The 16,812-nt window shown below is 36.3% G+C and overlaps 1 protein-coding gene across 1 annotated transcript in view; it reads right to left on the minus strand.

The window, feature by feature from the left end:
* The window catches only part of tspan9a (tetraspanin 9a), an 88,607-nt gene that overhangs the window by 19,204 nt on the left and 52,591 nt on the right, over window positions 1-16,812 (minus strand). The window contains exon 2 of the mRNA XM_084409689.1: window positions 1,458-1,727. Coding sequence (XP_084265815.1) covers window positions 1,458-1,727 — 270 coding nt within the window. The remainder of the gene's footprint in view (window positions 1-1,457; window positions 1,728-16,812) is intronic.

Raw genomic sequence — 16,812 nt, forward strand, 5'->3', positions numbered from 1 at the left:
GCCACTAGAGGTCGCATATTCAAAAGTGTGGCTTGATGACACTGTGAAGGAGCGTTAGATGATGGGAGTTGTCGTCATCACCTCCACTACCGACGGAAATCAATCCGACGGGACTCATGGATGAGGTAATGAAATATAACCGTTACGTTTGATCACATGTTTTTTAATTCTATTGAATTAGCTGCAAGTAACGCAATGTTTAATGCTAAATTACTACTCATACATGTCACTTTATTTGTCGAATTAAATGGCGGGGTAATGCAGCGCAGTTTTACATTTTCAAAACAATCATCCTAAAAGTACATTTGAACGCAGTACTGTGTTTAATTACACTGCCATACACTTGTTCACCAGACTTGTCAAACAGACACAGAAATTGATCCTTGTTTTATTTCTCCTCTTGTCCAAAACTTGTCACGTTTACGTTTCTTGGAGATATCTTTGGCGACAGAACCTGCTGTAACGATAACGATTAATTGTGGTCCATGACTACCGTGCGGAACAACAACAGAGTGGCTTGCTAGATGCTGCAACTACTACCATATTTTTTTCATGAGACTCACTGTGTTGTCAAGGTTTCTGTGGCAGTAAAAGGGCGCACAAGGCGTCCACAAGCATATAACAGAGTATTGTCCCAATACAAAACAGATGACGGATATATTATTCATTCCTGTAAATGACAGAAAAGCATGGAGAGTGACAACCTTATTCAATTAGACTGTGTCTAACCCCATTAGCAGAATGATCAGTGGTGTTGGGAAGAGAGAAAGTGAGAATGAGAGTAAAGTCAAAAAGAAGAACAAAGACAGTCAGAGGGGAAAATAGAGAAGCATGTGGTTTAACTCTAGTTCTGAACTGAAAGCCTTGAGTGTGATCAGGAGACTTATTTGGCAATGCAGATAATTAACAAACCTCTCTGGTAACAGTTTACTTTAAGCCTGTATGTAATACATTATAAAAAGTATTCATAAGGCATAAAATGGTTCACTTCACATCCTGACAGGGCTTATTTTGGGATAATGACTATCCGGCTGTACAATATCCTGCTTTTTACACAGCTACTCGCTGAATAAATAAATAAAAGGACATGAAATGTTAATTTGGCTGAAATGATTGTTTTATGTGAGAAGAAAGAGACGGCAGACCAATACAAGAGACATGAAACTAGCACAGTCATGTAGGAAATTGTAAATTGACTTGGAAAACAGTCGAATATACAGATTAGTGTGCATTTTGCAAAAATAATTGTATAACGCAGAATGATTTTATTCATACCTCATATCTACTTAATGTGCTTTAATGCAATTTCTTATGCATTACACACTAACACATAACTATGAAACGTTATTACAATGCATACTATTATTGTGCTTAAAATTATTCACAAGACCATGCAATTGATTATAAAGTATACTATTTTTAATGCATTGAGAATACCTTAAATGAATGCATTATACTTTTTCTACATGCAACAGGTCTGGTAGAGTGTTTTGAACTTCGGGAATGTAAAAGTGTGTAGGTGTGGCATAACTCACGCTCAGAAGCAGGCACTTGTTTTCCTTGATGGCGCCCAGGCATCCGAGGAAGCCCGTCACCATGACGATGGCGCCTATGGCGATGACCATGTTGGCAGCAGAGAGGGAAGGGAAGGAGGGGGAGAAGGTGGCGAAGCTGCCTTGAGACACAGACAGCCAGATTCCAACTCCCAGCAGCCCACAGCCACACAACTGCAGAGAGAAACAACAGATTATGAGATATTGATGCATTCAGGAACATCGATTCAGCGAGAAAGCTGTCGTTCTGAAAAACCTCATTCTATATGCACCACAAAAAATGAACTGAAACGTAGCTTTCCATCCCGTGCAGACATTCGTCGAAGTCTACAGAGGAAGAATAGTACAGTGAATTACGATACTGTTTTCCATGCCAATAGGTTCCACTAGGGGGCGCACACACCATGCAAACTTTGTCCCTTGAGGGCCACACCGTCATTTTTGATGAAACACAGACTGTCCATTGACATTTGTGTGTAGACAAGAGTCCAGCTGCGTGACTGCTTTGGCATATTTGTAGTATTCACAGGGGTTTCTGATTGACAACGCTGAGAGGAGAGGCTGTTTTCCTCATCAATCTGTGATAAGGGCAGGAAGGAACGACTGACATTTCCTTCGCTGTTATTGGAATATCCAAAGCAATCTCCTTGTGAATAAGGAATCGCACCCGGCACTGATAAATTGGCGGGCACCACACGGCAAATCAAAAAGCATCAAGAGTGTCTTCCAAGTGTGAAAGCGTTTGTCGCTGAAGTGTTAGCATGTTCGACAACTGACTAGCGCCACAACGGCAATTAAAGCAAACCAGACAGTTGTATCATTTTTTTAGTTGAAGTAAATAATTAATCGCTTTTGTATACGCTCTCATTCGCTTTCAAGCATAAATGGGCGGTTAACTGCCTGACAATGCCTTCCAGATTGAAGCAGCAAAGGGATTTGGGTAAGAGACTGAATAAAACAAATTCCATCAGTCATGGTGGTTGAAATTATCAGCACGCTCTTCTGCCGAGAACCTTTCCCACCACGGGCGTGATAAAGAACTCTGTGAGAGACAGAGGCTGTGTGTATCTCACACTTGGCAGGTTAAAAGTAGGTGCTGTTGCTCTGTTTGGTGAGGGAGCACTTTAGCCTGAGGGAGAGGGCCATTTTTAATGCCCTGGGTGGTGAGAAACGGCACTGCACTAATGTAACATGGAGAACGCGATGTATCAATGTCCACCGTGTGAAGCAGCAAATTGTAAAATAACCTGAGTAGAGGAAGCCTCTATAAACCTTAAAGTAGATTACTTTTTTTTATTTTGATGCTACTGAAAGTGAGATTGTGAGGGATATCAACACAGATCATGATACATATGTTCAATTCAATACAATGTGATGGATCACGATTTCATAATTGGACGAAAATGGGAGCAAATCTGTGTTGTTGGTTTCAATTTCTCTTGTGCAGTTTGCATCACTTTTGTCCAGACTACACTGCAAGATGTGAATCACACATACATGTGTGTTCAAAAATGTGAAAAGACATCAATGGAAAGAATCAAGATATATTGTGTGATTGTATCAGAACAACCCTTTGAGAATGATTCCATTTACCTTATTAATAATTTTATTTTTTATTACATACTACTAGTTAAAAGTTTGGGGTCGATACGATTTTTTTAAATAAGTATTTTATGTTCACCAAGGCTCAGGCTGCATTTATTTGAACAAAAATTACAGTAAAAACAGTAATATTGTGAATATTCTTACAATTTGAAAGAACTATTTTCTATTTTAATATGTTTGAAAAATGTAATTTATACCTGTAATGACAAAGCTGAATTTTCAGCATCATTACTCCAGTCTTCAATGTCACATGATCCTTCAGAAATCATTCTAACATGCTGATTTGGTGCTCATGAAACATTTTACTACCAATTTATTACCAATGTTAAAAACAGTTGTTCTGCTTTATATTATTTGGAAACCACAACACTTTTTTTTCCACGATTCTTTGTGAATATAAAGTAAAAAACAAAAAACAAACTAAATAGATTTTTTTGTAACATTGCAAATGTCTTTGTCCCTTTTGATCAATTTAATGCATTATTAAAAAACTAAATTTACAACATCCAGATAAATACAGGGTAAAACCTAATTTTTTCAAATATTTGTATATTTATATAAAAATATAAAATATAATAAAGAGAACATTCTTCACAATCCAGTAATTTCCAAATGGATAAAACACTGTCCTACATTTTTCCCCTTTATTCCCCCCACATTAAATATTCTGTTTCACTTCATACATTATGTTGCAACAATACACCACAAAGCTCATTTGCATTTGAAAAATGTGCAAATTTATCACTAGAAGTTTTCCGGAGCTCTATATTTCTGTATGAGAATGCACAATTGAGGGTTAAGCTAACAAACTAATCTACATTTAACAACACCGTTTTTCAAATCACTAAGCCATTCCGTGTCCATCCATCATGCAGAATTTATATGTGTAACAGTGACTGAAGGTCATTAGCATTGGCATGGTCCTACAAGCCTCAGCACTGCTTAAAACATCCTCAAACGTTTATGGAGTCAGAGCACGCATGGAAACATCGACCATGCTGCTTACCGGCCCCTACGACCATCCTTCAGGCAATTTCAACTCATTTACCTTATTTGTAAAACCTCTCCTGTGATTGAAACGGGAGCCTGTACCATCACATAAAAAAAAAATCGAGGAAGAAGCAGAGGTGAAACGCAGGGGCAGAATGTGAGAGAACACATTAGAGGGGGGAAAAAGACAGGGGTCGAGGTGTAGCGTTGAGAGAAAGACAGTAAAAAGTGCCCTCGGCGCTACGGCAAAGTCCTGAAAGCCCAGGAAAAGGACGCGAGTGCCTCATAATGGTGCATTAGCAGTGTGTGCCTCAACACATAAATAGAGGCTTTGTTCTTCTCAAATGAGTCTCAGATGAAAAAAAAAAAAGGATGAGCGAAAGAGAGACTGGAAGAGTCGGGCATCTTGCTTCAGTTTCTGTCTTGTTTTTGGACCAACTCACTGGACAGACTTAATAATTTAACACCCAACTGAGCTCAGCATTTCAAGAATCTTTTCTTGGCTCTTCTGTTTAATATTTTTTAGGCTCTCTTTAAAAAAAAACACAGAGGAAGACATCAGAAAATCAATGACACTGTGTTTTTTAAAGATGTCAAATCTCTTGCGTTGAAAAAAAGTGGAAAGTCGTGTGAGGAAAACAAAAGAAAAACAGGGAGAGAACATCTACAACTGTGCATTTCACCAATTTAACAAAATATTAAGGGGAAATTACTTGTTACACTTCCGTTGAACTGTTGACAGAAACTACTATACTATATTTAGAGTAATATTCATGAATATGTGAAATGGAGATTCTTTTAACCTCCTGATCTGCTTAAAACAGCTTCAGTTATTTACCCACCAGCCCTTTTAGTGCGGACAGTTAAACTACATCAAAATGACATTAATTGTATATAATGTAATATTATTTTCTCTTTTAAACCACTAGATTGCCCAAAAATTCAGCTCAGCCCTTTCTCAACAACTGCTTTTGATGATGCACGTGGAAATTTGGCCAATCAAAGTTGATTCTGCGCTAATTTGATCTAATATTTAATGTTTTTTAAAATGTTGCAGATTTATGGATCAAAGGAGAATCGATCAAATTATTGACTATATTTTGAGACAAAGGTCTTGTTAATGATTTTGAGTTTTGTTCAAGGTAATCAAAGCAACAGTTTTTCAATAATGGAAGAATTTGAAAAGTATGGTATTTGGGGTAAAAGGCACGATAATTGACATGATGTCAATCAAACTGGCGGATTTTCCATTTGTTGACATGGCGGTTAGATTCAAATGGTAAATATCATATTTTAAGTTCGGTGTCCACTTTAGTGATAATCACCACATTTATAATGAAACCATCATATTTAAAAATATGCTATTATATAATATAATATCTATAATATCATATATCATATAATAAAATGTCATATTTATTTGTTACTACTGTAAATCTATATTAAATTATTATGGGTCTCATCCAATGCTTTCAGAATCTTTACTTTTTTATATTTTTTCTGTATTTTTAAAATAAACATTTCAATGACAGAATATTTATTGAACAAAAATGGATTCTTTTATTTATCAAAAGAAGCTGAACATAGTACAAACGTTATTAAAATGATTATTTTGAGTGTTAACTTAGCATTGTTAAAAATATTATTTTAGCTAAATTATTTGCATCAATACTTTGTGCCTTTTACACAAAGGGGCAAATTTTTCTTAAGGTGTGCCTTTAGCTCCGTTGTACCCTATATGTGCAATATATGCCCTTGTTTTTCACATAGACAGTATGTTGTTTATGGTATATATTCATGAGGAAACTGAATCTTATAATTTCCATAAGAATGAGTGATTGCTGTATTGGAGATGGAGGTGTCAGTCACAATTCAAGCTAAAGCTGGAGGCTCAGACACTGCTTCAACGCTACCTTAGCGCTGGTATTTCACTGCATCTTAGACTTAGAATATGTGTGGGAGAAGCCTTGCATCTCACTGTCAAAGCAAAATTTTCAACAGATGCGCTTCACTGGATTAGAAGCAACATGCAAAATGTGCCTATAAGTATATCAATGTGCTTCAAGGTTCGAGTGGATGTGCACGTTTGGGCGCTCTATATGGCGAGTGTTTGTTTTAAAAGCGCTGCTATATTTACAGCGGCACAACTCTTAACACTAAGCCGTTGCTGGAGTTGAAAGGCAACATGGCAGTTTGCAGACTCCCAAGTAAACAAAGTGTCTCGGAAAGGACATTTATCATGGGAAGCCTGTCTCACAATGCCGTATCCAACTTGATGTGCCTTAAGCAGAGCCCCTGAGGAATAAACACTGGATGGTTAAACACACTGCCTTTCACCTCACATTTCCCACAGGATGGAGAGAACACAGAGTGTGTAATTTTAAAAAGGTGAGGTATGGTAGATGGTTCTGGAAGTTTGTTTAGGAGGACAGCATCTTGTCAAAGAACATGAGGGTTGGAGTTCGACTGGATAAATGGGGTTTGCAAAGAGGCATGTAGCTTAAACTCAAGGTCAGTGTAATTGAAACTCTGGAATGAGTTCTTCGGGAAAGCTGAGGAGCTGAGCAAGAACCTTATCCCATCACTTTGACCACTTTATCAACTGCAGCAGAAACCTGCTCACTCACACGCAGTCATGCAACTTGAATCTTACTGCAGTCCAGTGATGGACGTGACTCACGCGCCCTGCAGAATGCGAGTCGCCTATATGTCCACTGAGAGAGAGAGCGATTGACCTTTTCATGCTCTGTCTCAGAAGGGGGTCAAAGTGTGTTTGTCCAGCAAACCAGCGTTAATGAGAGGTTATATCACTCTGACCCACTCGTCTTCACGATTTATTAGGACACAGAAGCCCTGGAGTAACTCAAAACGGTGTGCATGTGCGTTTTTGAAGGACATTAAAGCAATGTTCCAGGCTCAAAAAAAGTTAAACTTGCTGTGACACGGTGTTGTTTATCAAAGAAAAGAATCTGTTGCAGTCAAATTATTACAATTTAATAAAAAAAATTAAAACGAATTCTATGTATGTATTTATATATATATAAAAAAAATAATAATAATTTTAAGTTAATATGTCTTTGAAGTAATACAATTTTTCATCTTTTAAGTATCTGCTTTCTTCATTAGTTCATTTTAAATGGACCTGTGGTGCGACAGCTGATTTTTAGAAAGTACAAATATTTCATGTGATATGAGGTCATAAAAGCTGCATGAGTAATAACAAAATAATTCTATAAATTAAAAAAATAATAAAGAATATAACAAAATAATTAGCAAAATGCAGTTTAAAATAGGAACATATCACACCGCAGGACAAGTCAAATGACATTATAGTCACAGCAGCTTTTGATAGAGCTTAACTTGTATTTAACCCAGAACATTTTCAAGTAGCTGGTGGCTTTAAAAATGGTTTAAGATAGAGGATGGCATACATAGAAGATTAGAGAAACCAAGACATATAAAGTTGGTAAGTACAGAAAAGGAAAAATCTCATTCAATACATATTGACTGGCATTCTTTCGCTTTAAATGAATGTGTTTATTTTCTCAGAAATGGAGCATTAATAACCTTCTTCATAAGAGAGTGATAAAAAGAAATAGAGGGTGAGATAGAGAAATACAGAGAGGTTTAGAAAAATGAAGAGAGTTTCACTGCCCCAGGGGTTGCGGGCCTATCTTTAAGAAGCCAGTTAGCTGTCATTGATTTTACACTAAAATAAAACAGTCTATTGTAATGAAGACAAAAAGGCTGGTATGCACTCAGGACCAGGAGGGAAATGATACCCCATTACTGAGCGGCCCTATACTGCTTAAATGACCGCTGGCCCTTTATTGCTGGAATAGACTGCAGAAAGTCCCTTGCATCAGGTAATAGCTTTAAATCACATTAATGGGTGTAAGTATAATGTCTGTACAGAAAGAACCAAGTCCTGTAATGTCTCAGTGATAACTGGGATACTGAATTAACTTGATATGATATCAATGTAAGGGATTTGAGACATCCAAACATGTCTTCGATACTATGAATAGATCAGATGGAGCATATGATGTGATGAAACTGTCCTAAAAGAGCGATCAATCTCTGCCTTTCATTTGTTAAGCCACTGCCATCCATCTCTGAGAATGTCATGAATGGATACTAATAAGAAGCCAAGTCTAAATAATCAAATCTCACATCCGAGCAGATAGACAAAACAGATTTAGCTTGAGAGGATGAGATATAAACAACTTTCAGCCATTTATCTTCTACAATAGCAACGCTTCCCACAGATTTCTAAACAGTCATACAGAGGGGTCTTGCATTAGAAAATAAAAAATGTTCAATGAGCTTAATTAAATTGATGAAAGGTTTTTATACAAGGAAATTGAGCCTTTTCCAAAAATGTACAGTAAATAAATTATAAAATATAACATTATATGAATAATAAAACGATATTACTGCTTGTTCTACCACATAAAACCATTAAGTTTAAAAAAAAAATGCTTTTACAAAAATGTGACTACTGATAATATTTTGTAGCATACAAGAAATAATATTTAATTTAGTAGAGAATTCCAATTAAACAATATGAAGAGATAATTAAAAGATGCTAAAAATGTTTGCACACAATTCAATTTGTTGACAAATTAAGTTGACAAAATGTTGCATTAGCTTATTATTTTGAGTGTGTGGCAGTGTGTTCCAGATTGTTATATACACACACACACACACAAACACACACACATACAGTAGAGCATGGTGCTAGCAACACCAAGGTGTTGTGTTCGATTTCCTGGGAATGCATGAAATACCTTCAATTCATTGTAAGTCTCTTTAGATAAAAGTGTCTGCCAAATGCATAAACATAAATGTAAATAAAATATTAAACTATCTGAATGGGTCAGAATTTGCTATGCTCTAAATTAAGGGCTAATCAAAAACTTTTCAAGAAGGTTCCCAGAGGTGAAATTCTCAGGTCAATCAGAATGGATCATAACTTGAAACTTTCAATTTAAAATATAATGGACTGAACAAGCCCAAACCTACAGATTACAAAAGCCAAGAATGATGGGTCCAAATTGCTGCTCTTCAGAGGGTCGCCTGCAGCTTCTTTGGGCAATTATTGGAGAATTAATGAGCACCATAACATCCTGTCGTCTCAGTCATGATGAAAGCTGTGACTGTTCTCCGCTTTCCAGCCTAGACAACTTGATCTGTCTCTCTTGGCTCCTTACATGAGTGGTTTTAGTAAACTAATAAAAAAACGAAAAAACAGCTGTAAACAGTCATGACAAATTCACATTGTCTTTGCTTTCGACTAACCCCCCCGTTGCTTCCACAAAGCACAGTTTGTCCCCCCACGGTGAAGAAGAGAGTCGGGTCTTCCATCGCAGTGTCTCAAAGACAAGCTTGACGGTGAATAATGCAGCTGAACTGTGGGGAAAAGGTACCGCTGAAGAGAATCAGTAGTGAGCCTTAAAAGCCTACAGATGCACTGTAGAAGATTAAACAGGAAAACTTACAGTTTAAAGTTTCATACAGGAGTGAAATTACATGTCACGATGACAGAAAATTGCTGTGTGCCATTTTTAAACATTAAAAAACAGTTTGAGTGTTTTTGTGTATGTATTCAATGACATGGATATGATTTGCACAAACCAACTTGGGCAATGTGATGTTTTTCCTGACACAAACAGAATATTTAACAAGAAAGACTGTAGCGACGCCAGTTTCATTGAAGCTTGGTGCCAGCTTGGTGCTTTCGATATTTATCTTGAATCTCACATCTGACATTAAATGAGCTCAACGACTCAAAATCAATCAGAACATCCCTGCCAATCAGCAGCCGGCTCTCTCAGCTGCCACCTGCCACCACAACTCACTTTCTCACAGTGGAGGATGAGAAGGAAAGGGAATTGGAGCAGGAGGGGGGGAAAACTATTAGATACCGTTGGCTAATTTGTGCTGCTCTGCTCCACTGATTTCTAGCAGCTCAACAGAATACTTACGAGGACTACAGGCTCTTTAATTATGGATCGAATTTAGGATCGAGGAGACTAATGTAGAAGATGAGCGATTAAGGAAAACATACAGATCCACTAACCGTAAATGGAAGCTCAAAATCAGTTATACACTACCATTCAGAAGTTTGGGGTCAGTAAGTTTTTTTTTTTTTTTAAATAAATAGCCTATATGTTTAAATGGTTATTTCTAGAGACGCACAATACGATTCACTAATGTTCAAAATGTTAGGTCAGTAAGAATTGTTTTGGTTAAAGAGGGCGACCTCAGAGGGTTAATATAAATTCAGCAAGGATGTATTAAATTGACAGTAAAGACATTTATAAAGTTTCAAAAGACTGATATTCAAAGAAAAATGTATCACAGCTTCCATATAAATATTAAGCAGCACAACTGTTTTCAACATTGCTAATAATGAGAAATGTTCTTCAGCACCAAATGATTTCTGAAGGATCATGTGACATTAAAGACTTAAAGACATTAAAAGACCGCTAAAATAAAGCTTTGCAATCACAAGATTAAATTATATTTTACAATATTACAGTATTTAACACTTTTTTTTTTTTTTTTTTTTATAAATAAAGTCTTGGTAAGCATAAGATAATTCTTATAAAATCAATAAAAAAATCTTACAGATCCAACACTTCTGAACGGTAGTGTGCATCAAATGACTATCAAAACAATCCTTCCAGAAGCTGTAGATAAGATGATTAAAAAAGAAAGCTTGTGTTTATTTAAATTAATATATATATATATATATATATATATATATATATATATATATATATAAGTGTATATAGGTAAAGAAAATTAAACAAAACAATAAAATTACACAAATGAATCTCAAATGATATAAAACTAGTATGTTTGCATAGCGTATATTCTTCTTAAAATGTTATGCATTTTGCCCTATGCGATGTCTGTTTTTATTGTGACCATATGTTGATTTTCCTCATTTTAAAATCTTGGTCTTGGTTTAAAATAAGTCTTGGTAAAACTTTTTGTGTATGAAAAGTTTTGGTAGTGTATGACAAGTTTTGGTAAACACATACATTTTTTTTTTTTTTTTTTGCAGATTAATACATGTATTTGCCTCCACTAATATTCCAAACTAACTAGTGCTGGCTCCTTGACAATTTATAATAATTCATAATGATGTCATATTCAGCAACTCCACCACTATATATATATATATATATATATATATATATACAGTATATATATATGGCACAATACACAAGGAATACTCTTAATCCCCTCACTGTCTCATAAAATAAATATTGGTGCTGCAGGTGTCTGTATGTGTGCCAAACTTTAAAAAGCTTTGAACACACCATCAAAATGGCTCTGTAGAGCCAGAAACCCACCAGTCCAAATTCTGCAAGAGTTATAAAGCTTAGGGTCTCTCATCACAGGAAGAGACACAGGCCTGGAAAAACCAGAAGGGATGTTCAGGCAGAGCCAGTACAGATGAGCATCAGATATGGGTGTAAAGAGCCCAGGAACATGAGCAGTACTGGACTCAGAGGACCAACAATGGCAGAGGACACATCCAGCACAGTTACAGAGCTGAAATGACTCTCTATAGTACTGCCTGACACAAGATGCAACAAATTGTAAAAAAAAAAATAAAGTAGACTACAAAAATAATAATAAAATATATAATATAAAACAATAAAATATAAAAATATATATATAAAACCTAAAACCCTCCACAATCCAACTGCATTAAAAATGAAAATGCCACTACATACAGTAGCAATAACACTACACTTTTCAATTTTAAATGATACCAGTTAGTGGCAGCTGAAATAAAGTCAAAATAGAAAACTCACATGGATAGAGTGGAAACTAAACTGCTAAGACAAGTAAAATACTGACAGAAACTAAATAAAAAATATAAAACTAAAATAACCCTGGAATGAGACATTAAAGCTATGGCAGATCGGAATAAATAATAAACTATAAATTGCACACACACACACACAAAAAAAACTATAGTATAACCATTTTCATTTGTTTCTCACACAAAGTTATATGGCTTCAGAAGACTTGTATGGTACTTTTTGTCATCTTTGGAGCTCACCAATCCAATGTCCCATGTACTTATTTGCAAGGAAAAGAGCAGCCAGGACATCCTGCAAAACATCTCATTTTGTGTTCTACGGAAGCTGAGCGAAGTCATATAGGCGTGTAATGACACTAGGGTGAGTAAATGATTAAATGGTTTCAATTGAATGGAATGGTTGATTGATTTCTTGAACAACTGCAATACGGACATTACTACGTTCAAACTTCAACATGAAAAAGCTTTCTTGGATTCTTGCAATGAGATAATGACTGTGTGTGTAGCAACAGGTTATTAGTAAAAGTTTCTAGTGAGTTTAGATGTCGACTATTAGTGCTTACGGCATGTTAACCCCTCCACAACAGTCCAAACTTGCATAAAACAAATGTTTCACTGTGAACAGCAACAGAAATTCTAAACTTTATATAAATAAAGGGTTTGTGAACAGCTCTTGTTATTGGAATTCTTCCCTTATTCAACACAATGTGCATATCTATCTTCTAATCTGAGACCTGCTGCCAACCTCACTCTCAAGAACGGTGTGTTATCTAGCAGTCTGCAGATGTAGACCTAACTGAACCTAGCTTCACGAAAACTTAAAACGCGGGATGGGATTTGGAGGAGCCAGGATGCCAATACATATTTTGTATTCCTTTTCACATAGCATTTTTGACTCGTCTGACTGACATAGTCATGAGCAGGAAATAGTCAGCTTTTTCCCATTGATTCATTTGAAGGACATAGAGCTCTCAGCGGTGAAATCCTCCCACTAGCGCCAACAGAAACCATTTTTGGTTTCAAAGTTCATTTCTAATTCAAAAACACTGTTTGAACCTCCAGGTCACTGAGAAAATAAAATGTTATTGGAAAAAAGTCGACTCGCTGAAGCAGACTGGCACCTGTCAAGTCCATCTGAAGCCAATGTGGTGATGAAATTTAATCAGAACGTGGTTGAGAGGTGCGCTGGACTCGCTCACCTTGGCTTTATAGTGCTACGAAGCTGAGGTGATGAAATATTCCGCTCACGTATTCATTTGAAGTACTTCAATTTCCCACCCAAGTTCCATCTTGACGCACATCTCGAGAGTACTCTACGCTCACGCAACTCGAGTTTTAAAATACAAACATACTTGAGGCCTAAGTGGATTAAATTCAAACCAGAATCAATGCTAAAATAGCTATTATGTTAATCCTCTCAGCAGTACTACGTCCATGCAGGATTTCAACGTGTTATAACCGCGAATCATTCAAAGCTGTGATGGATGTGCTTTGTATATCTTGCATGCCCTACATACATGTCAACAGGATGTAAATATATTTATGGCCTTTATCATGCAACACAAATAGCCCCATGCAGCTACAAGAACAACACAGCATTGCATATCATACCATTACACAGCCCCACAGGAACAGAGCTGCTAAATATGCACATCCGCTTAAGTGCTAAAGGATGATCTCTCTTTCCCTGGAATGAGAGGAAATCCGCTATCAGAGACATACAGCATAATCAATAGTCACTATGCATGACGGTATGTAGTAGCCAACTTCCTTCCGTTCTTAAGAGACTTGGACTCTTAGCGAGGTCTTTAGTCTTTAAATCGAGAATGCATCCACCTTCGCTACATTACAGAGATTATTCTCCAAAAATGAGCGACACATGACCTTGTTCCGACGCACACTGACAATGAATTCTTGCCAGCATCAATGTGACAAGCCTCAGCTTCACTGTTGACTGCTCTTCAGCATGTTTTCAACATTACACAGCGTGTTTTTCAGACTAATTGTCTCTCCTGCATCGTTCACGCCACCAAGCAAACACTGTCCTGGCAGACACTATTTGACATGCATGCTACATATACCAAACCTCATTCTCTCACTCCCTGCCTGTCTCTTTTTTGTATATATTTTTTTCAGTCGTGTTAAGCAGGAAACAGACTTCAGTCAGTCAGTCGAATCAAGTATGCAGCAGCTTTTTTTCTGAAGTTGGAGCTACTTGTTTTTTCCAGTGCTGGACAGTTTACTAAAACATGTTGTTCCTCGTCACCTGCTCCGAGACGTGACAGCAGTGACCGATTCGTAAATGAGCTGATTCTTTTCAATGCACTTGTTAAATCGGTTCGCAAATTGCACCGGACAATTCGTTCGTGAATTGGACTGATGCGATTGCAGCTGTTCTCGAGTCAACAACAACTCAAATGATCCGGTCAGAGCAAGTCTCCAGTTAATGATTCACTCAAAATGAGCCAATAACGGGAGATCCTTGGAACTTGAGTGTGCGCATGACTAAAAACTAGATACTAGTGCCGAATTTTAGGATTGATTATTGTAAATGAAAATCATATTTTGGTCACGACTGTCGTTTGTTTGTGAACTAAATCTGCTGTAAAAGGGTGAGATGTTTAAGCCCACTGTAATGCTTGAATGTGGACGTAAACACATTTGTGTATTACTGTCTCAACAGGGTAGCTGTTTCAAATGATATAAAACTAGCATGTTTGCATAGGGTACATTCTTCTTAAAATGTTAGGCATTTTGCCCTATTGATTTTTCTCATTTTAAAATATATGTTAGATTTTTTTCCAACTTGTTTGCACACTTGAAGTATCAATAACCTACATTTATATTTTAATATATTTAATGTTTTGTGAATGACAAGTCTTGGTAAAACTTTTTGTGTATGAAAAGTTTTGGTAGTGTATGACAAGTTTTGGTAAAAACATATGCTTTTATTTTGCAGATTAATACATGTGTTTGCCTCCACTAATATTCCTAACTAACTAGTGCTGGCTACTTAATTTATAATAATTCATAATGATGTCATATTCAGCAACTCCAATTGGTATAATTATGAAATAATTAAATATTATTAAACATTGATCAGTAGTTTTTACTTTTAATACTTAAGAACATTAAAAAATAAGTAATTTACTTGAGTAAAATTGAAAAGGAGTACTTAATATTTCTACTGGAGTAATATTTTAATAGGGTATCTGTACTTTTAAGTACTCAAGTACTCAATTTGTGTAATTCATCCACCACATTTTTTTTCTAGATTTTGAATGTATGTTTGTTATTTCTAGAGATGCACATTATACTAAAGTAAAAAAATTCAGTAAAAGTCAGTAATATTAGATTATTTTTTTTACACAGAAATAACTTTTATTCTGCAATGCAAATAATTATTTAAAAGTGACATTAAAAACATTATAACGTTACAAAAGATTTGGAAAAAATCTTTTGAACTTTCTTTTCACCAAAAGAATACTGAAAAATATACATCATGGTTTCGATGAAAACAACTGTACCGTGAAAAATGATTCAGTGAAGTCTGAGAGCTGCGCGAGAACTGAGAAGATGATGCAGATGGGTCTCGATGTAGTGTTTAAAATGGTTCAAAAGTGTGCATTTCCTGGATGTCAGAATTGTGAGAAACCAACGAGAAAACGTAAAAGTGCCTTACCAATGCCGCAAAATGAATGGCTTACCTTTCACACTTTCCCATCAAATGATCGTGAGCGTCATCTTCTCAGTTCTCGCGCATGCGTCGTGGCGCTCTCGTCAACTCACGTCAGAGGTCCACAGAAGAAAAGCCACTGTAGTCACTTGGACTATTTTAACAATGCCTTTACTAACGTTTCTGGGCTGGCAGATGAAATTACCTTGCAGCCTTTGGAGGAGTGAGACAGATCTCAGATTCCATCAAAAATATCTTAATTTGTGTTCCGAAGATGAACAAAAGTCTTACGGGGTTGGAACAACATGAGGGTGAGTAATTACTGACAGAATTTTCATCTTTGGGTGAACTAACGCTTTAACCCTTTAGACCCCATTGACATTCATTGCGAACACCAAAACACATTGACTGAAAGCTTTTTTTTTTTTTTACTGTAGAAATAAATAAATAACATATATTTAATGTTTAAAGTCATTCAAGTTTGGAAAAAACATTAGAGTGAGTAAATGGTAACAGAATGTCTGCTAATCAACTAATCTTAGTGGTTATCACTTTCCACATGACTTTTTCCACTAGATGATTTAATAAAAATTAGCATTAGCAAAAGACGAAACGAGAATTGCCTACGGCTATGAATCAAGATGGTGTACGCCAACACAAAATTCAACGGTCATAATAACTTAGCTTATGTGAACACAAAACTAGCTTCAGTTTACAGGTAATCAGTTTTGAGAGTAAACAGACCAAGCGAAAGCAGCTCCATCTGTATGCATGAGGCACTAATGCAGCCGCGGGTGCTAAGGGAATGCTTAGCATGCTGAGACAGCAATAATACCAACTCAATACGACTTTTCCATGAAAACCAGCCTCAAGGTCCTATGAACACACCTCAGAAATAACACTTTCATCCATTGAGTACAAACTAGCTTTAGCAAAAAACCTCTTTAGGAAAATAAATCTGCTGTGGTGTACGAAGATAAAGTTTCAATGTTTTGATTTTATCTTAAGAATATCCCCTTCTATGTGAAGAAACAGGAAGTCCTTGAGCGAGTCTTGCATTCAAATATTTAACCTGAATTTCTGCCACTACGCTAGCATCCCACTCTCTCTCTCTCCCATGCTCTCTATTTCAGGCGGAACTC

Source organism: Rutilus rutilus (genome assembly GCF_951802725.1).
Source record: "Rutilus rutilus genome assembly, chromosome: 5".
NCBI classification, from domain to species: Eukaryota; Metazoa; Chordata; class Actinopteri; order Cypriniformes; family Leuciscidae; genus Rutilus; species Rutilus rutilus.